The sequence below is a fragment of the Diadema setosum genome, chromosome 15, assembly GCF_964275005.1.
Source record: "Diadema setosum chromosome 15, eeDiaSeto1, whole genome shotgun sequence".
Taxonomy (NCBI): domain Eukaryota; kingdom Metazoa; phylum Echinodermata; class Echinoidea; order Diadematoida; family Diadematidae; genus Diadema; species Diadema setosum.
Window position 1 is genome coordinate 34803725 of NC_092699.1, and position 23771 is coordinate 34827495.

The following is a 23771-nucleotide window of genomic DNA, read 5'->3' on the forward strand; positions in this document are numbered from 1 at the left end:
TCTTGATTTGGCAAAATATCTGAAAAGACAAGGGAAGATCCATAAGTTTATTAATTCATAGATCATACAGGTGTAACACGCTTGTAAACATATATATTCACTGTCATCAATCATAACCACCCTTTTTCTTCTCGAGTCACTCCTAAAAAGAGCGTTCCCGTCGCGGTCCCTAGCTGTCAGTTAGCTTACAATGTAAACATACACCTAATCTGCCTACCTGCCAATCCTTCAGTTACTGTACCTTATCTGTTACGACCTACTCTATAGCCTCAGCGTCATCCCAACCACAGGAAATATGATACTGAAATCTTATTGGAACACAGAAGGACCCTATATCGCATTCACACACAACAGTGATACATGAATCGGCCCATTATTTACATTTTTGTAGACAAACATAATAGACCTAACAAGGTCCATTACTTTCTCGTTGCTATCTTCATATGGTCATAATTATTATACACGCACACACACATTTTGCCACCACACACACGTGACTCTTACGCACACAAGCGCACACACACAAAACAAACAGGCACACACCCACACACCCACACACATACCCACAAACACACACAGACGAACATTCGTAACAAAGCACATGGTGATTATTTAAAAGTGGCAGTATTTGCACACCTTTTCAGTCTGCAACCTTGTTGAGGTGCGTGGCTGTGAAGAACGGCACCAAAACAAGTTGTCTGGATCTTCCGTAAGCCTAAAAAAAAAACAAAAAAAAAAAACAAAAACAAAAAAAAAAAAACGCACCAAAAACCAAACACCAAAATCATGCTCAATCTATAGAAATGTATGCAATTCTGCTCATCTGAGCTTACTTTTCTACTAACAGGAACTTACATGGAGCGGAATTCTAATGTTACAGCGGAATTATAGTTAGAATCATCTCAACTGATAACTGACTGACATGATATAAAAGTGATTTTTGATGGACAAAGTGAATTGTACAGTATCCCTAAAACAAAAGTAAAAAGACGGGAATACACGATCACAAGGCTTTCCGACATACATCACTTAGCATTAAAGAGATAGTACAGTATTGGTGGAGATAAGAACTGCAGGGCTTTTAACTTTTTGCGGGATACCAAAAAAAGAAACACATGATATAGTACAGAGCATACCATTTTAAGAGGAATTCAAAGTTTATTTGATGAAAATCGGGTTTGGAATGACTGAAACATCCCAAAACGATATAAAACAAAGCGATCGCTCTTTTTGGGATATCTCGGCCATTTCAAAACCAATTTCCATCAAATAAACGTTGAATTCCTCATAGAATTACATGGTCTTTCATACTTGAGAGGTTTCTCATTACTTCACCAACAAATGTTAGAAACCTGAAATTAGGTCTCAATCAAAACTGTACGATCCCTTTAATATTGATGGCCCTTTAGATCTCGACACGGAGTTACGACAGATTTAACTCATTGCTCTCACAAACCCTGCCCCCTATGTGTGTAGGTAAACTCAAGACTTCAGACATAAACATCATAGCAGGAAAACGAAGGACATTGCGTGCCCGGGAAAGCTATGTTGGTTATCGGTGTGCAAAGTGTGTGCGAAGTGGATATTTGACCCGCCCCAATGTCAAAGATGACCTTGGCCGATTACGGGGAGGTGATCGCCTCACCTCCCTGCCGATACCCTTGCGCTACGCCAAAATGATATGATCATTCAAGACTGGCAGAGCGAGATTTTTGCAAATAACCAATGTCTAATTTACAGGATTTTTAAAGACAACCTTACTTTAGAGCCTTATCATAGATAACTTAATGATAAAGATCGAACGAATTTCTGTAAATTCAGACGTGGCAATCATCATTTACCCTGTACCAAGGGTCGTTATGAAGGTATTCCTAGACAGAATAGATTATGTAATCTTTGTAACCTGGGTAAGATTGGTGACGAATTTCACTATTTATTTCAGTGTTTTTATTTTACGCTAGACAGAAGCAAATATATTCCCTCTCAGTTTGCCAAACGTCCAAATGCTGTAAAAATGAATAGTTTATTCAATACCTCAAATGCCAAATTACTGTCAAAACTTGCCAAGTTTGCTTAGGTTATTAATAAATTATGTCAAAGTTTTTTTAGATAAGTTCATATGTATGTATATATATATATATATATATATATATATATATATATATTTCTTTCTTTTCAAGTCGTTTAACAGACTTATTATCATTACTATTATTCAAGTTATATCTGTTCTGATTTGCAAGTGTGATGAAAAAGCAAATTGATAGTTACAGGATTTAATATAATTTCATCTTTCCGATACTTTTCGCCATCTTGTTATAACTGTTAGCTTGTTACATTACATTTATTCATATTCTTTTTTTTTTTCATGTATTTATGCTTGTATGTAGGTTTATATATAGAATGTATGTTCTCATACTCCGAAAGGGGTCGACAGAATAACGTTCAAGTTTAAAGTTCAAAGTTCACCTCCTTGCCGATACCCTTGCGCCTATAGTGTGATCGTTGGAACTCGGCGGGTATATACTCCAGTATGTCTGGAGTGTATGTCCTCAAACAAAACGTTGAAGGCCGAATGTTAAATGTGATTCAAGAGTAGGGGAATGGTACTGGTAGAGAAGTGTTACATTGATACGACAGCATCGGCATGACGTTGAATATAAACAACCCCGGATTCTCTGTCGTTTTTATTCATTCATTCATTCATTTTTGCTATATATTTACTCACTTATTTATTTATTTATTTATTTATCTATCTATCTATCTTTTTATTCATCTATTTGTTTATTTATCTATTTATATTTATATTTGTTTATTTTTTGCTTACTGTTCTGTTTTGTACATACATGAAAGCATGCGATAGATGCTCCGGCTCGTTCTATAGTTTGTGTGCCTTTATAGTTTCACTTTCAATAGAGCTGCCATGCAGCTTGTGCGAATTACGCAACACAACGAAATCGACGAATTAATGTATTAGGACCTATAGTACTCGAGAGCTCTAATTTTCTTCCCTCTTTGCACGGTACGGTTCTGTTGGAAGGTAAATGACTGCATTGTTGAGGATGTTTATAGACCCTTCAAAGTTCTCCGTACAATTATGTTTATATTGACTGGCCTGCAGAGAATGGGACGATACGTATAACGTACTGCATCCACATCGCTTGCGAACGAATCACTCTGGTCTGTATTAACTCGTGATAATAGCTTCATAGTTGTCAGACTATAGATTAACTATTTGTCAGTAAATCTGATCATGGCTAAATACAGTGATACACATAGTCGAATGGACCCAATAGTAGTGCGTTCAATCATGGAGCTACACCTTGTACTTTTCACATACCAAGTTCAACAAAGTATGGTTCATATTATATTGTATGCTTTTTTTTTTAACACGCTTCTCTGTGGGACGACCATGCAGCAGGACCAACAACCGTATATGACTAATATATTGTTTACAGCTTCTTTCAGCACAATGAGGCCTGGGTAGTTAGACAGGTAGGGAACATGCATTGCTGATCGAGGTGTCACACAACGTAAAGTGGTTGATGAGTTTCGGCGTGTTGTTTGGATTTATTTATCCGTATTTAATGCAGCTCATAAACGCAGGTATTGTATTTCATATAGGCGTCTGTATACATCTCCCTGAATGAAGTGTACTAAGAAATATCTTCTCCCTCCACCCCCGTCTCTCTATTTTGTGCTCCCCTGTTTATCTGTTTATTTATCTATCTGACTTTCTTCTTTGAATGAAACTGTATTGGTGGTTCGCGTTGCTGCTTTCTTTAATATTTTCCTTGTCTTGTCATGTTTCAGTACAAGAACGCCCTGTATACAGTAGTTCAAGTGTGATCAATAACTCATGATCTGCAGGTCTGATGCTGAACTGTCATACTCATAAGTGCGTGTGTGTGTGTGTGGGGGGGGGGGGTGCGCTTCTGGCTGGGTAAGTCAGAGGGGACAAGCTCTCCCTTCTCTCCTCCCCCCTCCCCCGCTAAGATGGCAATAACGGGGACGAAACACCTGAAAGTTATTTTTTTTTTCGTTTTTGTGTGTGTTTTGGTTAGTCTTTCTAAGATACTAATGAAAAAAAAAATAAACTGTGTGCGTGGTGGTGGGGGGAGGGGTAAAGGGGTGAGTGTCTCCCCTCCCCCCCCCCCAATTCTACTCTGCTCCTGTTGTCGGTAGTTTATATGCCCTATAAATACAAGATTTTAGAAGGCATAATAGTCGCCAACGGAAACAACCTGAAGATTATAAACGTCTAGTCCAAACATTTACAAACAGCGCTATATAAATGTGGTGTGAGTGAAGGACAGGGTTTTCCACGGGTGGACCTAATGCATATTAATGGTTCCGTTAATTTTTGGGGGGACTAGCTCTTCTGCCACTCTTCCACTATCAATCAGCAACGTTTCGCTTGAAGATGACGAGTAAATTCAGGCACTCATTTAATTCAAACTTCTACCCTACTCTAAAACCGTGTCTTTCCCTCCCCCTTTGCTTTTTTTTTTTTTTTGGTGTTTTTCTTCCTGCAGTGTTACGATATAACTTCCAAACCATGTTCGAATGTGATAAACGGAGTAAGACAAGGTCAAACAAGCACAAAAAGTAGAATAGAATAGTAGGACCTACAATCGGGGGAAACTATGCCATTAAATGGCCTTGCCATTCAAAAGTCTAACACGATTTCTATGAAACAGCTGGTGGTATATTATGTATAATAGGCGTATAGGTTTTATGCAAATTAGATTAGAGTATGCCGTCATATTCCTACAAAAACAACATGAACAACTAAAAAATATCAATGAAAACTCTACAACCATTGCAACACGCCTAGATATGATACAAGCACACACATCTCAGAAATACGCATTGTATTTAGACGGCTGAAATCAAATGTAACTAAATTTACCTGTCAATCTGTCAAGTCTCGCCGGTGGACGCCCCGGGGAAGAATACCTCTAATCGATCAGTCGCAAAACAACATGCAAGAGTGTTTAACACCATAAAGAGTAATGATGTGAAACTGAGTTTAGTTCATACGGTCGCACGATGATTTAGGCATGCTATCTGACTATAGTAATGTCGACTGCTCGAAATTGATCAGAGGTGGTATACTGAAGTAATCCGCTATACAAATGAAAGACTCCCATCAAATTTATCACGTTAGCGTAAGGTGAGAACGTGGTGGCATTGCAATAACGACCGAATTGAAGATATCAATTACAAAAAGGCCGGGGGAATGGCGTTCCAGCCCCGCTGCGTTTCCAGTGGGCAAGGTTGTCATAGGCCGCCGAGTGCCCCTGTTGCGCTGAGCCAAAAAGTGATGAGTTTTTCTGCGAGCTTCACGCCAGTTCCAACCATCCGTCATTTGCTGACCCGTAACGGAGTTATACACCCAATCGAGTATTCATGCCTCCATTCGTAGTCTGTGGACTGTCAGACCCGAGTATTAATCTCCTATCAATATTTCTCATATTCCTCAAAAGAGATGGCAGAGCTCTGGCTCTTACTGTATATAGTAAAGGGGAAACCGAGTCAAAATGTCAGTTAGCCTGCTAAAAATAAAAAGGAGTAAAATCTTACGAGTCCAACGGTAAAAATTCGACTGAAATCGGATGAAACTAAGGAAGTTATGACATTTTGAAGTTTTGCTAATTTTAGCAAAACAGTTCTTGTAGAGTGGATATGAATGTGCAAATAAGTGAGCTAACCATAATATGTCATAACCTAGCAATATTTCCTTAGATTGTGAACAAAAAAAAAAATGACGAAAATTCAATGTTTCTGTCATTGAGGTCTGAAACATGATGTTCTTCGTGGTTAAATAAATTCAGAATAGTGATCAGTTAAAGGGAACGTAAACCCCAAGAACAATGTGGATTGAGTGAAAGCAGTAATATTAGTAGAACACATCAGTGAAAGTTTGAGGAAAATCGGGCAATCGATTCAAAAGTTATGAATTTTTAAAGTTTTGGTGTTGGAACTGCTGGGAAAGGAGACTACTAGAGGTTATGACGTATGAGTGGACTACAGTATAAAGAAAATATAAAGGGAAATCAGTAAGAATTCAATTTTCATGAAAATTATTCATTCCCTCAACTTGATACTGACATATGTGAGGGGTAACACTTATTCCCCCTGCTTTCTGAAAGTGGTTACTCAAGAGCTCTTTCATTTTGGTAGAAAAAGGAATTTTTGTGAAATTCCTTTTATATTTTCTTTATATTGTTGTCCTCTAATACGTCATAACCTCTAGTAGTCTCCTCATCCAGCGGTTCCAACACCAAAACGTTAAAAATTCATAACTTTTGCATCGATAGTCCGATTTTTCTCAAATTTTCACTGATGTGTTCTACTAATGCTAATGCTTTTACTCAATCCACATTGCTCTTTGGGTTTGCCTTCCCTTTAATATACAAGGATTTGAGCCTCGGGCATAATTGCTTTTGAATGAAAAACTGGAAATTTCAAAAATAAATTTTATGCAGCCCTTCAAACTATATGGCAAGTTATGAGGGGAAGACATGATCACTTTGCCATTTTGCATACACATATTGACCGTTCAAGAACTGTTTCATGAAAAATGAGCAAACTTCAAAATGTCATAACTTCCTTACTTTTCACCCGATTTAAATAAAAATTTTACCGTTAAACTCGTAATATTTCACTCCTTCTTATCAGACTAACTTATATTTGCACCGGATTTCCCCTTTTAGGTGTATTCACCGACGAAAACGTCCCGACAGGACATTCTCGTTGGCCTTATGCTAAAAGGCCCTTAACACATAGGATTTGTATAGTGTTAAGGGCCTTTTGGCATGAAGCCGACGCATGTTATTTTCTGGGTTAACGCTCTGGATATTTAAAATATAAACTAATATTCTGTGGTGACAGGAATTGCGTCCTTGTGCGGTTCAAATTACTCAATATATATATATATATATATATATATATATATATATATATATATATATATATATATATATACTATATATATATATATCTTATTCGTATAAACCAAACAAAGTGTTTTTTAAAATTCATCAAAAAATAGGATTTCACGGATATTTGGTGCTTGGTTCATCTAACAAAGAAACAATTTACATGGCGTCAGATATCATTTGGCCTGTTTTCAAGCTCAGATTATTGGTTTATTTCACCATCTTTACAACATTGTGGTGTTCAGAATGCTGATATACCTAGATGATAAAATTCGCTATCGATACAGAATTTGCACTTGATGTAAACTGACCCATAAGTGTAATCGTTTGGCGTCTGTTTTTATTTTTGCATGGTTCTGAATAGCCGATTTTGAATTAAGTCAATCAAAACAAAACTAGTCCTCATGTATATCATTTCTTTTTTGAAACTTGTTAAACATTTATGATTTTTTTCACATTTCTTAATGAAATATGATTGTACTTTCAAAATAGGATAGCCAAGGTTTGTATTATTATTGTCAGTCATCGGATATACACATGGTTGTCAGGTGTCAATGTTGAAAAGACGATTCATTATGTTCTAATATTATTTCTTTTTCTTTTTCTCGTTCAATATTGCTTTCTGCATCCCCCTCCCCTCCCCTACCTCCTGTCGTCGGTTGCATTTTGGTTCGAAAGCTTGAGGAACCTTAACAGATCTTACAGAAAATAATATTTTTCCACTTATTTACTAAAGAATCAGAGAATTAAAGGCCGATCTTCTATGATTATTGATATGATTCAACCGAGCTCATACCTGAAAATCGATAACTATACGACTAAATAGAAACTTGGAATAAGAGAGCGTGTTATACAATTTAAACAAACATATTTATGTTTTTGTTTTTGTCTGTTTTTTTTTTTCTTTTTGGCTTTTCCATAACTGAATCGTCTGATATCCATGCCTTGCATTTCCAGACTCTTCCATCAGAACAGGCGCATGTTCGTTTACTTACCTACTGTCGTCAAAGACATGGACTGGCCTTGGACATGTTGGAGTAGAATAAACAGCTGCGGAGAAATAGCACACGCATACACATGAACACACACACACGTAAAAAAGCAAACACACAAACAAAACGAACACACATATTATAATTATCATTTACGTTATTTTAAAAGTAAAGAGTAAAGAAAGAAGGACAGAGAGAGAGAGAGAAAGAGGGAGAGGGAGGGGAGATAGAAGAGGAGCGTGAGAAAGTCTCACAGTTGGGCTGACCAATGACCTCTTCGTGCTCACCAAAGCTTGACCAGTGCATTACAATCTTCTTTCATTTGCCATTTCGACAAACTTATCCTGAAACTCAATGTCCGTCCTCCTGGATAGACATTTTCCCAGTTAAAGAAATATGTTGCCTCTATAAGCATCACAAAAACTATACCGTCGAACTAAATTGTAATCAAATTACATGTACATGTACTTGTCGATTTTGTAATGCTTATTACCGTGAGTAACATTATGATGGTCCCCATTTGATTAGAGAAAGGACACAACAACAACAACAACAACAACAACAACAACAACAACAGCAGCAGCAGCATCAACTTCAAAGCGAAACATTTCGCAATGTCGAGAGTTCGAGATACCCCTGAACTGCCTATAGGGGCCTAAAGAAGATCTATCGCAATTTACAGGTCAGTTAAATAGACCTGCTACTATTGACTACTTAAATACTGCAACACGTCCTGAACAAAAAAAAAAAAAATGTTAAGACAGGATCGCAGAAAACAGGCAATCCTGTCGGTGAATGGTTATAGAAAGGGTCAAGGGCATAGGTCCGGTCTAGATGCCAGTGCACAGTAACATGTTCCGGAGGCTGTCAATTAGTGAGCGAATCCGGACATCATTCTGAACAATGTTATATAGAAAGCATCGTTTTGGGTATTTTTTTTATCTTCCGTGTTTCGTGTACGCAGCAGTAGGCCATAGTAGACTCAAAGTTAACATTTAGGTAAAATCAATGTATTTTAGGTCAATGAACCTCTCTCGCCCAATATGGGGCACTTCAAACTTAAAGAAAAGCTATCTCTAGTTTGTTTTCCTGCATGCCTGTTCCGTCCCTGCTTTCGTTCTTGTTCTTGTCCTTGTCATAGAGCTTTCTTTCTGTTTGTTTCGCCTGACGTCATGATATCAACATTGTCATACATGATGTCCTTGACGATCTTGAGATGCCCTCATCTCCTTTTAGAGTAATTCACAAAATTTACGAGCTATGCTTCTCTTGTGAGTTCCTCTTTTCCATATGTAGAGTTACAAAATGGGATGGTATTGCTTACTTGTTTATTCATCTAAAAACCAAAGTTAATATCATTATGATATTGTATCCATATTTTGTTGAAACTTATGTGATTCAAAGTTCCTTAAGATATTATGTAATAATGTAAGCGTAATGTATATTGCTTTGTATTACCTTGTATAGAAATAAAGTCATTTGAATTGAATTGAATTGAACAGAAAAAGGACGAGGAAAAGAATTCCCACCCACAGAGCACAGATTCAAGGTGGTTACTGACCGACAAGAAACAACAAAAAGAAGCATTGTACGACTTATTTTTAGGTGGAATGCATGTTAACCTCAATCAACTCAGTAATGTTAACTCTTGAATATTCCATCTGTTATTGATGTAAGGTAGAAATTGATTAAGCTCACTAAAAGCATAAAAATATTGTTTGACGCGTTATTTTGTACTTGTGTTCCGATACTTTATATTAACACTGTCAAAACATTGCTAAAGTAATGTCGGTATGCCTGCCAGTTTGACTGTTTAGATAGTAATATTAATTAACGAATGAATGCATCAATCTAGAATATAAAATAGTGATATGGATCCAAATCATATGATTGTCTGAGAACTAAAACTTGACCAGTCTTTTATCTCGCCTATATTATGCTCCAACTTTCACCCGGCATTAGTATACTGATGACCAACACTGACAACCCGCCTTCTGCGCACCATTACACAAATAATGAAAATGTATGAGTGCAATGGACTGAATATTTCATGAGGTGGAAGATGAAATGATCCATTCATCGAGGCGCAGCCGAGTAGAAAGGATCAAACATTTCATCTTTCACAGAATGAAATATTCTGTCCATTCATGCCATTGCACTCATAAACATGCACCGGTTGTCGTGGTTGTGTATTGCATTGTATTGAATTGTAAGAGTTGGTGCCGGTCGTAGGAATCGTGCGAAAATGGCTGGCGCCGAATTTAAATCATGTTCCCAATTTATAAAATATATAACCACCTTTACTTGGTCTTGCGTAAGTAAAATTAAGCCACCCTTTAACTTTTGAAAGCTAAAACGGGCTTGGTTTATCATCGTGTGTACTATTGTTCCATCGTTACTGGCAGTATCTTGAGAATAATTCTTGCTGACGCTCTGTGTGGTGTAATCATTTTGTATGCAACTCATTCCTGAGTAAAAAAAAGTGCTATAGATAAAGAAAATAATCGCTGATATCGCTGCTATCTATGCATGTATTTCAAAGTCTGGAAAGACGGCAATAAAAACGAAATGATACGGTAGACGACAAATGAGTTAGGATGGTGTGATCGGAGGATATTTATTCATACAATCTATTTAGCACCATCTCACAATCTACGGACAAATCAAAAATACATCTTCACCGAATCATAATGGTATGAGTGAAACATACAAAAAATAAATAAACATTGATGATGGTATCTCATTCTACATGAGATCTATATCATTCACACATCGTGGCAAATCGCTGTTAGGACGAACCGACCAGTGTACAGAGTTTAAATACCACAACAGTTTTACCAGTTTTTACCCTAATCTATTTTTTTTTAAAATCAAATATTCATGGGTGTCAACCACTAAAACTTAACACCAGTAACACCAACTCAACTGATATGTTTGAAGTTTCAAAGCATTATTGCTGAAATATTGAAATAGACCACTTGGAGTTAGGACACACACACACACACAAACACACACATGCACGCATACACACGGAAATACATGTATCTATTTCGCACAGAAATTTGAAAATGAAATTTTACATGGGGTACTTTCTCACCGTAGGTATTGTCCGTTCTTTTGAGCGCTTCTTATTTTACGTTCTCTTCAAGAGTAGATGAATTTTGACTATTTTTGAGAGTAATTTAATATTTCTTTCTTTTTAATGGAATGACTATTTGGAACAGGTAACATTGGGAAGCCGAAAAAAAAAAACGCTCTTTGATCTTCTTTGTTTCTCCCTGCTTTATTTTTGTGTTTACAATCCTTCAAAAACCTGGCTAAAAAAAAAAAAAAAAAAAAAATTAATTATAGATGTGATGTACAAAATCGACTTCTAAATGTTTATGTCTGATACAATGATTACTTGAAGCGATGAGAAAGGTAACGCCTAGTAAATTTTGATGAGAACGGTTATGTAAATCTGCAACCAAACCGCAAACAGCTATTTAAATATTAAAAAGGCATTGTTCATATATATCTTTTTTACCGTTTGATAGACAGCATTGGATTGGTCGTGACGTCAAATTTGTTCGCCTTCACTGTCACAGATGAGACTACAGTATCTTTATTCGTATACTATGTTCACCTTCATCAAGGACAGTGACCTCATTAAGTGCAGCATATTATGTCTTTCCACTCCACTCCACAAATCGTCTGCAATGCAGAGAATCCGGCCATGACAATCCGCGCATTACCTCGTTGAGCGTTGAGCGGAGGTTGTTACTCAGCAATTTACTTATCGAATGGAATGCGAATGTGTAGATTGGCGCATGCGCTTTGTCTTCAGATTTTAACATTTCAATCGTATAGAATTACACTTGACTATATTTGACTGTTGTTTACTTCATAGGCGGTACAACACTTAGACACGCGTACTAAAAGTCGCTGAAAGATTTTCTCTCAGCCAACAGCCGAATACATGGAATAAGAGGTGGTGAATGCGTCTTCGATTGGCCAATCACAGCGACTGTCGTTTGCCGGGTCAGGCAGACGATTGGGAGGGGCGACCAAAGATGGGGGCCTTTAAGTACAACCATTTAACACATTCATATTACGTCACGGATATCGTATTCATTATTGTATTGCGGTCTTTTAACAAATGACGCTAAAATAACTTGGCTAGAAGGTTAAACGCGAACGCATGTGAGTGGCCCTCTGATTTGGAATCAGCTATCGAAAGGTAATAGAGGACAACTAAGTACCTCAAGGGGGGGGGGGGGAGTTAACTGAATTTCCTTTACGATTATTTTTTTTTCTATTTGCGAGAAGGCTTTTTCTTATTCAATTCCTTACATCTTCAGTCAAAATCTACTCAGATGATTATACCTCCGATAATTTGATTTTTACAATTAGGGAACAATGGTTATGCACTCCCATTAGGTCGGCCCACATACAAGCAGGAACATGCAGCATTCATGTTTCGTCAAACCCGTATCTGTCTACATGTATTTCTAAAACTCTGCAGTCGAAGCAAGCACTAAAGCCACTGTAATGGCGTGTGATCGCAACGCCAGAGGCTTTTATGCATTTCAGCCAATAGGACGTGGAGAACGGGACGGGGGATTATGAAATAATAGCAGTTACCAATTGTCGAAATGCCATTTTGTGGATTAAAGAGATGTAATTGCGTTATTTTGCTCGAGATGTCCGGAGTACAGTTTCTATTGCAAACCTGCTGCACATACCACACATGTCACAACATAAAATGCTTAATGTTGACGACAACGTGTCGATCAAAATGAACCAAACGTTCATGTAGATTACATTTTTTTTTTTCTTTACACTAATCAAAGACAATCCACATGACTTTAGGTCTGCTGTTAATAATGGTGGAAGGGGACACACGTTTAGTTGGTTGACTATTAGGACAGTGTGTACAACCAACACTTCTCCTAACAAAAAAGAATAGAATGGAATTTCTTTTCCACCAAATTCCTGCAGCTAAGATGATACTCTGCCCTCACCACTCAACATCACACGGAATTCTAAGTACTGTTAAAAAAGATGGGGTTACTTAAAATGTTCATGTATGAAAGTATTTTCAAGATAATGACTATAAAAAAAAAAGAAAGAAGACAAGAACGTGAGAGAACAAGGAGTAGGAACGATTGCACCGGTGCACTAGATATTTACGGATTCATGTTATAGTCATATCAAACATTTCGCAGGTTAACCGTCAAGAATATCACAGGGTGGGGTAAGGGTGTAGGAAAGTGACAGACGTATAGATTATGAAAAGACTAAATTTTACATTCTGAACTCCTGTAGACAGTTGGTGATTTGGAGAAAGAAAATACACATCTATATTGTTGAAATATATATATAATTATCTGCATATACCACACTCTACTGGATTTGAATTTGATAATTTCACACGTACATCTTGATCCACAAAATATCAACGACCCGGACTTTATCACAACCAAAAAGTCTGTCGATACATCGAATGACAGGTCCAATCCCAGCCTGTTTTTAAAGTATAAAATACATCAGTTTCACTCTGCACAAATGGACGAAATGTCTATTAAGGCTTTGTAAACGTGCTACTAGATCTACGTCCTCAAGATGCTATATCATGTTAAAAACAAACCACATTATACCTTTGAATAATTATTCAGACACAAACACGATCTACAAAAAAAAAAAATACAACTATGTGTTTTTAATCTAAAATCTTTTTCATGAAGACCTGTTATCTAACTGGCAAGAACATTAGAACATAGTTCCCGTTACAGGTCTTCGAGAATTGTTCCCCATTTCAAGTTCCTTTTGTTTATGTTAACCCTACTGGAAAGAACACAGTGTCCCACAGTGTGTTCACGCTGTGTTCACATAGTCGACTATGTGAAAACGATCGAATTTAACAGTGTGGAGACGATTTCACACTGTGGTGTGGTTTTTCACAGGGCATTCCATATCAATGTTCCGTTTCATGCTGTGAATTGATGATTCACAATGATTGTGTTCACACTGTTAAAATGCTCGAATTTAACAGTGTGGAGAGATTTCACACTGTGTTCACTATGTGTTCACACCTTGTTTCACATTGTGTTTCACATTGTGGTACACTGTGTTCTTTCCAGCCAGGAATACCGCTATGATCACAAATAGGAGCCAGGAATTTCATCAACGTCTCCCGACTTCCTCTTTTTATCTCTACCTCAACCTCTTGGCATCATCTCCTCGGTCTTTCTGTCAAGGAACTTCACCGAGTCACTGAAAATGTATTGGGGAAAAACATCTACTGGTTGCAATATTTCAACACATGGGACCAACAGTCAGTTTACGGCATCACACATATGGCTCTCATATAATTACAACGTTTCATTCACATACTTATTTATCAGTCGAGAACTGTAATTTCTCCTCAATCACATACACATTGTATTTACTGAAAAACATCGTCGTGATGAGGGATAAAAGGACGTTGATATTCTTTAACAAATACCAGTAATAAATAAAGAGTGAAAAAAAAGTAAAGCTAAATTTAAACATTAGTCCCACGATTTGTCTCCTACCTCACAGCGTTTTCATACAGAAAGACAGCTATAAGACAGACATACCGGTTGGATTCAAATAGTATGTCATAATTACACGATCAGCAGAAATCGTTACAAACCAATTTGCACTGATGCCACAACACCGTCTCAATGCTAACATTCCTGACCCGTTTTAGAAAACTGAAACAATCCCTTTCTTCCCCTCTTCCCCTCTTTTTTGTCTTTAATAGAGTAGAGAAATAGATAGCGACAGAATGTCAAAAATAGATCGGTAGACGGACAGGTACATATGAAATCAGTAAGATTAATACACAGAGTGACAGATAGACGGATGGATTGAGAAAAAGAAAATGACAAAAGATATTGCTATGAATACCCTCACCCAGACATTACGGGTGCACGTCACGAGTTCGACACCCACGAGTCATACAGCCCACGAGTCATACAGCCCACGAGTTATAGAGTCAACCAAGCAAACAGTGCCCACAAAACCGACAAGCCCAGTGTTGGAATGCCGAGCTCGTGGGCTGTTTTTACATAGTGTCGAACTCATGGGCTGTATGACTTGTGGGCTGTATGACTCATGGACTTTTTTTTTTCAATGTCGAACTCGTAGGCTAATTTAGAAACCATCTGTTGTCATTTATCAGTAGACCTTCAAACAGGAACCAGAATAGATACCGCATATATTGAAAAACAACATAAAATCAACCCAAAACCACTTCAATACCCACGCAAATTGCTTGTATGTGTGACGTATATCACAACATTTTCTTCTACATGCACAAAGCCATGGGAGTCGTTTGAAATACTAATGGAGTGGTTACGTGATCATGCCAACTGTGGTACAGAGCATTCATACAGTGAAATATGCATGAAATCGCGAGCAAACTGAGTTGGTGAATTTTCTATTCACTTGTTGTTTTTTCCCGCATAGACACTTGAAAGAAGTGGGGAAAAAGTCCCTATATTGCCCATTTGTGTATGGGCATTGTAGATCTTCAGAAGATGTGGAATAAGTAATTATTTCGTAGACACATCAATCAGGATCATTTTTAAGCAAGCAAACAAGTCTAGTGCTTAGATGCCGTTATGCCGGGTTGAATTCTTTCGTGTTATGAGCAGAAACCTAAAATGTTCCTAAATCTTTTCATTAAACAGGAGTACTTGCTTTACCTCGTTCTTGCAACAAAACACATTATCCTTGAGCACATCATTATGCTGAAAGATGATGAATAATGAAAGGACAATTCTTCGGTACGTCGACATCCGCATACCTAAACTGATATGAACTTTTCTCAGAATATTACCCGGTTAGAGACTACCCTTTTCTTGATATTCTACACGAATTTCATGAGCCATCTTGCAAACCTTATGATTCTATCATCTGAAACCGGAAAACCACCATCGTGGTCCGTATTAATGCAAGTACACAATTAATTGGCCCTGATAAGTCGTGTATCTTCTTACGACACTCAATTTTGGATATACGCAGCTAAAATACAATTATCAGATATAACCGACGAAGATAATATATAACTTTGATATATTTATGTATAACAGCAATATGAATTCTATATAGATTGATAAATAGACAGATAGATAGATAGATTAATAGATATACATATACTGTGTTGTATTAATATAAAATCATCGTATAAATTGGTTATGTATATAACACTAAAAGGGGAAGATCGTAGGTAGTCACAATATCACACTATACGAGTAGTTTACATCTTCATAAATAAGAACATGAAAATCATTATGGCTTGCCCTCATACAGCGGATGTTTAGCATCATTATGATACTCAAACAAAATGCACTATACATCAAAGCTAGTCGCGTGGAATATCTGAATGCTTTTATTTTTTTTTCTATGCGTTCTGTTTGTGAAAGTTCATAATTTCATAGACTGGGCTAGATGGCCTAAATTGAAATCCACTATAAAATAAACCCACTTTTGATAGACAGATGGTAGGAAGTAACTGCAATTTGTCGTATTTATCGAAAATGATTATACCATCAATCACGCCAAACACAAGCATTTATCTTCTTTAGAGCTTGTAATTTCAACCATCATTTAACAAACAAAATCAGAAAACTGCTATAAGATTAGTCACGTCTCCAGCGATCTATGGATCCAACTTATTGCATTCATACGCGTTGAGGTTACTACGAACCAAGTATCACAATACTTATTGCTATCACCAATGATAGAAAAAAATTGAATAAAACAATTCTGAATACACCTAACGATGTGTTCTACACACCACGAGTATTCCTCCGCGACACTTTGAATAGTTGCACTGACAAATGAGCCGTACAATGACAAACACTAGAAAGTACTCCTTTTTCGTTTTCCCATTACAATTTGAGACATCTGTCACTTCAACCAACAATACCAATTATTAGTCTTTTGTGACAGTCGCTTTCTCTCAATATAATCATGTCTGACGCCTTTGCTTTAAAGAACACAAAACGTATCGGAAAGGTTTGGGTTTTTCCCCTCACCCTTCATGATATCAATGTCACAGTTCTAGCCGCTTTATCATGACAAACAGCAAGATGGACCAATGATCCATTATCTTTTCGATTTCTTTCTTTCTTTTACGGGGTAAAGGGCAAGGGAGGGGGATTCTTTGAGGAAAAAGGAAAAAAAAATGTCTTGTGCATCAATACCGTGAACACATGCAAGAACGCTGTGCTGTACTGTACCGTGTTGCAACAGTGACAACTGTATGGTATTCAACCACGCCGTCGATCTACCAGCCGATGTGGGGGGGGGGGGGGGTTTAATATAGAGTCAATGTGCAGATCTTTACTTCTCCATATATATCTTTCAAGAGGAAATACAAGAAATTAATGATACTGTTCTGGACGAAAACTCAAGTGTTCACCAGTGTACTCGGTATACACATTGTGTACATTAGTAGACATCGTCAGCGACGAATATTACGTCAGTTGAGATGACACCTCAATCCAGGTTTTCAAAACGATTCACCACTGCGAAGTCATAAGGACGACACCGTACTATCCTTTACAAGGAACCCGTGTATAACGTAGAGGTCGCTTTTTTCAAATCTCAATTTTCCACTCTGATTCCGCGGGGCAATGACTGCCCGGCACTTCTTTGCCTACACGTCGGTCTCCTTGGCCGAGTGGCCGTTCGTCCTGCTCGGGCTGGTAGTCGAGTTGATGGGCGGCCACGATGAATCTGAATTCAGTTCCCGGATGAGCACTTCGTGCTTTGTGACCTTTGCACCCTTGCGACACTTCCGGCATGTGGCGTAGTTCTTGACCGCTCGAGTGTCAGCGAGGAAATTCTGAAATTTTCGGGAAAAGTCGAATATTTGAATACTGGGATGGAACAAGGTACATTGTTGTTATTTGCGTTCACCTCATATCTACTACAATGCATCAATAGTGTGGGTGTCTGAGCTGCATGAAATCTACCAATTAGACCTGTTGAATACTCTTTGAATTGATTTATAGAGCTATGGGCAAGGCATTTACACAATTATTTTTGATGGACAAAGTGTTGAAACGAAAATTGAAATAGAATATAATGTGCAGAATATCTTGCTTTTGATGGTCCCTTTAAAAAACATGATGTTAACACATGGCAGATATACAAATGAAATAATTATGCCAAATCAGCAACGTTCACATCAAAATATAGTTAAAAGTACTTGAAGAGAACTTATTGAATTGGCTGCGATAGCAGTTGATACGGGTTAATAGTGAGGTGACTCGTCCTTGTGTTTGAACACATAATGACGGTATATGTATATCTTACAGAGACGTCACTATAAATGATCTTTTGTAAAGTGTAAGACTTCCCAGAAAGGAATATCCTTCCTCCCAAAGTAATATCAGTTACCTCAAGAAGTATTGCCGCTAGGAAGTGAGCCAGGACCAAGGCGAGTATGATGCCACGGAACAGCAAGTCCAGCGGTACCAGCTGATTTGGTAAGACCAAAGAAAGTCAAAAAGATATTAGAGAAATTAGGAAGGAGGGGGTATGGAGACCGACAGAGAGAGAGAGAGAGAGAGAGAGAGAGAACTTGATTGCATGTTTCAGCTTGTTGTGCTGTGTTTGGATCGATCGATCGATCAATTACTTGATTACTTGATTGATCGATCGATCGACTGGCAGATTGATTGATTGAAATAATTATTGCTTATTGATAATAATGACATTGCAGCCAACGGCCAAATTGTGACATTTTTTTTTTTACATCATATAAATAGAAATAATCACACCAGCACAATTCCACGAATCTTTATAAATGTCCATTTTTTCTTCTACGGCAGATTTGTAAAAGGGCAGAAAAACCCAAGCTGGACTACTAAAGAGATAACGTCAATATTTCAGGAATGACTGGCCACAATAGAAAACAAGTTACTTTTTACTCTTTCTTTTATATCAATTTCTCATTGTCATCTCCTGTGTCTTATCTAAAGGAGAATTGAAAAAAAAAATACGTGAATTGAGTGATTGCAGGAATATTAGTAAAACACATCGACAAAGTTTGAACGAAATCGGCCGATCCGTCGAAAAGTAATCGATGCTTAAAGTTTCTGTGCCACCACTGCTGCATGAGACTACAACGACATTTTGTGACGTCACGCATGGGCATTGGTAAAAGAAGGAAATATAAAAGGATTCCACAAAATGTCATTTCTCTATTAAACGTAAACAATTCCTCTACTTCTTAGTGACATGAATATTGAAAAAAAAATATTGCTCTTGCTTTCTGAGAAAGGAATATCAAATGCTCTTTCATAATGCTGGAAAGTGAAAATATCTCAAATTTTCTATCTTTGTAATTTCTTTTTATCATTGCCCATGCGCGACGTCACACAAAGTTTTCTCCGAGTCATCCAGCAATGGTGGCAGCAATGGTGGCAGCGAAACCCAAAGAATGCATGATTATTATATCAAATGTACTGTCTGATTTTCCTAACACTTCGCTGATATTTACATCAGTCTACCGTCTCTCATGTAACGTACCTCAAATTTTCCGTAGATGGCGGGAATGGGAAACATCAAAAAAATTGAAAAGCCCGCCAAGATGATCAAACTTGCCGTAAATAGATCTGTGAATGAAGATAAAGAAAAAGGGTTTAACATGCGTTATGTTGAGAGGTTAAAGGGATAGTACAGTATTGGTGGAGATGAGAATTGGGCTTTTAAGTTTTTGCAAGATACCAAGAAAACACTTATGATATAGTACAGAGCATACCATCTTAAGAGGAATTCAACGTTTATTTGATGAAAATCGGGTTTGGAATGACTGAAACATCCAAAAACAAAGTAAAACAAAGCGATCGTAATAAAGTGTGGGTCCCACACTTTATTAGAATCGCTCTTTTTTGGAATCTCAGCCATTTCAAAACCAATTTTCACCAAATAAACGTTGAATTCCTCATAGAATTACATGTTCTTGCATATTTCATAAGAGGTTTCTCATTATCTCACCAAAAAATGTTAGAAACCTGAAATTAGGTCTCAACCAAAACTGTGCGATCCCTTTAAGCATTATAAAACGGTAAGTATGTATGACAGTGACCGCGAACGCCCATGTCGCCAAACGTCGATCGATTTTCATTTTGATACCTATACGTGACCTATACGCCTACTTGATATTCTTCAGGCCCTTAATTAATACATAATTTTGTCCAACTGTTAATGATTGACGTACACATACCAAACAGAAAAAAAAAAACCCAACAGTCTGCTCTTAAACGGATGCTGTTCTACCTCGCCCCCCCCCCCCAAAAAAAAAGAAGAAAAGAAAAGAAAAATGGCTTTGAGGAGACGGTGATTTCTCTCTCCTTATCCAGGAAAAAAAGTAATAGAAAAACAAAATCTTACAAATGATTTCATATCTAACCTAGAGGTAATGATTTGGCAAACAGTAAAATAAAAAAAAGACAAGAAGAGAAACACACTCTAATTAGAAACACAATTTAACAGAAATGAAAAAAAAAAAACAGCACGCATAGGAGATATATCTAACAAAAATCATCAGCTTCAATGATAAGTTAGATAAGCTATAAAAAAGAAAGAAAAGGTATGTTCTCATGTGACACACTATTCTGTTTCCATGCAGCATGCACCTGTTTACTTTGTGTATAATATTATGGAAGATTCATTCCGAGCAAACAACAACAAAATGAAATGGGTAAAAGAGAGAGAGAACGAGAAAGATAGAGGGAGAGAGGGGTGAGTGAGTGTGTGTGTGTGTGTGTGTGTGTGTGTGTGTGAGAGAGAGAGAGGGAGAGAGAGAGAGGAGGTGGGAGGAGGGAGAAAATTCCTTACAGTTGGTGTAAATCGGCTTTCGGAACGGCGGACCCTTGGAGAAAATGAATGCGACGATGATGTATTGGAAGTTAGACACGAGGAATATCGTCGTGGCTTCTTGGCCCTTGGAACTAACGATTTTGCCGTCATCTGGTTTTACGAATTTCGTATACCTGGAATGACAGGTAGGTAAAACGTAAAACAAAAAGATAGGCCTCTTTGTAAGTGGTAAGCCTTCATTTATTCATTCATGCATTCATTCATTCATTCATGCATTCATGCATTCTTTCATTCATTCATTCTTTTTATTTACTCACTGTGCTAACATCAGCCACGGCGTGTTTTTCAGTTTTAAGTCCGTGCAATAGATGTTAAAACAAGCACTTGATTATCAATAAAATACAAATAAAAAAAAAACATACATAGAAATACACAAACTTGTTTACATATTTCAGGCAAGACACATAAATAGGCAAGGCAAAATATAAAATTACATTTCCCTTAAAACTTAAGAGTACGAAATTTCCAGAAATAATATTTTGTGAACACATTGTGAACACACTGTGAGACACTGTTCTTTCCAGCAGAAAGGCGCAGAAGACATTCACACGTCCAGAACAAAGTGCGAGGGGTTGTTTTCCCTTTTTACACACATCGCGCCCCATACTCTCCTTACCATGATTGCTGCGTGAGTACGACGTAGGCGATGACTTGGACGATGAACTGTAGGATTATGTGGATGAAGACGGAGAAGAGCATGGACGGATCCATCAGACTGTTGATTGGTTTACGCACCGACAGCTTGGTGTACGCCTGGTTCCTTGCAACTGCATGGTTACATCAACAGCAAAACAAAGAAATAATGATTATCCTCCCTAATTTCCTGAAAATATGCATCGTATCTATCAGGAGCAAATGAATATTCATGACATCAAACTGTCAGAAACATGCATTTTTCTTTCATAGCTTTTGTGATATCCATCAGACAGTTGGGGAGATACAACCAAACTATTGATTGGTTTGTGCACCGACAGCTTGGCGTACGCCTGGTTCCTTACGACTGCTTTCGTCAGTAACAATATAAGGAAACAATGCATCATGCTCCCTAAGCTCCTGAAAATACGCATCGTCCCCACCAAAACTCAAGGAATATTCATGACATCAGACTATCAGAAACACGCATTTTTCTACCATAGCTTTTGTGATATCCATCTGACTGTTGATTGGTTTGCGCACCGACCGACATCTTGGTGTACGCCTGGTTCCTTGCGACTGCATGGTTACATCAATAGCAATACAAAGAAACAATGCACCACGCTCCCTAAAACTTCTGAAAATATCAATGGTCTCTCCCAAGGCTCATGAATATTCATGACACTCGACTGTCAGAAACGTAATGAAACTTAATTTTTTGTGTCACACTATTTAAACGCTTATCATCCATAATCACTCGGCTGCACCAGCAGGTGCTGACCAACGAAAATTTCAGTTGCGTTGTTTCTGAAGTGTATAATGATGCCTCAAAACAAAATAAGTAATGTATATCATGTATACCGCAAAGGAAATGTTATCATAGTAAAGTGCAGGACCAGCACTGTTATAATACAAAAACTAAGCATCTCTCTGATCAATAGAATGACAGTCTTATTTAACTTAACCCGTTACGTACTTTGAGGGCCGATTGTCACAGAAAAAACCTACAGAATTGTGCAAACTTCCTTAAGTCTCTGGAACGGAAAGGGTTAAGCAGATAAAACTTACTCAGGATGGCCACCACCGTTGTTATGGCAATATCCCAGTACATGAACATCCAGTCGCTGGGGAACAGATCAAGCTAAATTGAAAAGAAAGAATTTTGATGATAGTGATGAACAACATTCATATAACGCCATTATCTGTAAAGAACACGTTTCTTTTCTCGTTTAGATTCAGCGTTGTACTAAAGGACATGCACTTTAAGGAATGACAAGAGACGAAGGCGAAAATAAGATACAGTAATTTGTAAAACTTCACAGGAATATAATTCTGTCAATATATGAAAAGAGATTGCTCACGTATGTGTCAATGATACTTCAATGTAATAAATCTTTAACGTTGGAAAAATTCTAGAGAATAATTTCTAGCTATAGTATCTATCCATTAAATGGATATAAAAAGAGATAAACTTTACATTAAGCCTAAAGCTCGCTAACAACTGGACAATCTGGTTTCTAATGTCACACTCTTTGATATTGTTTAACTGATTATTTCCAAATCATGATTCTCCATTTTTTCTTGATCTCGCTGTATTTTATTCAAGTTTCGGAATCAATAAGCATGGCCATAAAACATCACACACAAAAATTACAGAAATTCTCTCATGAAACGTCCTTTACCACGTGATCACGCAGGCCTACTGCATTACAAAATTTTCGAGTTTGAAACTCACACTGTTGAGTATGATGATACTGGCAAACTGGATCATGCTGTACAGGGCCATGTACTTGAAAACCCCAAATGACGTCACAAGAGCTGCACGCCCCTCTCTACACGATACAAAGAAAGAAATCACGAACGTCTGTCCAATAGGCATCGTTTGCTTTGTCTTATCGTAATATTCTTTTTTTTTTTTTTTTTAAGTATGATAGGTTGAGATTTCGACGGGCAATTATAGCCGTAGGATGCTAATACCATTAATAGGAATACCAGTAGTTTGTTCTGATTCTCCCGACATGTTTGAATTGTTTATTTTGCCTACTCAAATGAAATCTCTGATACTTCTTTCACTCATCGTACCTGAGATACACGTTTGTATGAAAAGAGTTGATCCTAATTGCCCAAATGCTTTGACATCAATATAATAGAGTCTCCTTGACGATGCGGTTCACTTAATAGTGTCTAGCGATCCTGATGGTACATTGATTTCATCCCACCGATCCAGGCCTTAATAGATTATCATTATTATAACCATATATAGTTATGGTCTCGTTCACCCTGGATATCCCTTTATTGT

General features: G+C 37.5%; 1 protein-coding gene across 1 annotated transcript in view; it reads right to left on the reverse strand.

Annotated features, from left to right (window-relative positions):
• Positions 1-17606: 17606 nt before the first annotated feature.
• LOC140238425 (polyamine-transporting ATPase 13A3-like) overlaps positions 17607-23771 on the reverse strand; it is a 56631-nt gene continuing 50466 nt past the window's right edge. The window contains exons 24-30 of the mRNA XM_072318334.1: positions 23208-23304; positions 22541-22613; positions 21456-21606; positions 20798-20952; positions 19487-19572; positions 18353-18433; positions 17607-17795 (exon numbers count right to left, since the gene is read on the reverse strand). Of these exons, the coding sequence (XP_072174435.1) occupies positions 17607-17795; positions 18353-18433; positions 19487-19572; positions 20798-20952; positions 21456-21606; positions 22541-22613; positions 23208-23304 (832 nt within the window). The remainder of the gene's footprint in view (positions 17796-18352; positions 18434-19486; positions 19573-20797; positions 20953-21455; positions 21607-22540; positions 22614-23207; positions 23305-23771) is intronic.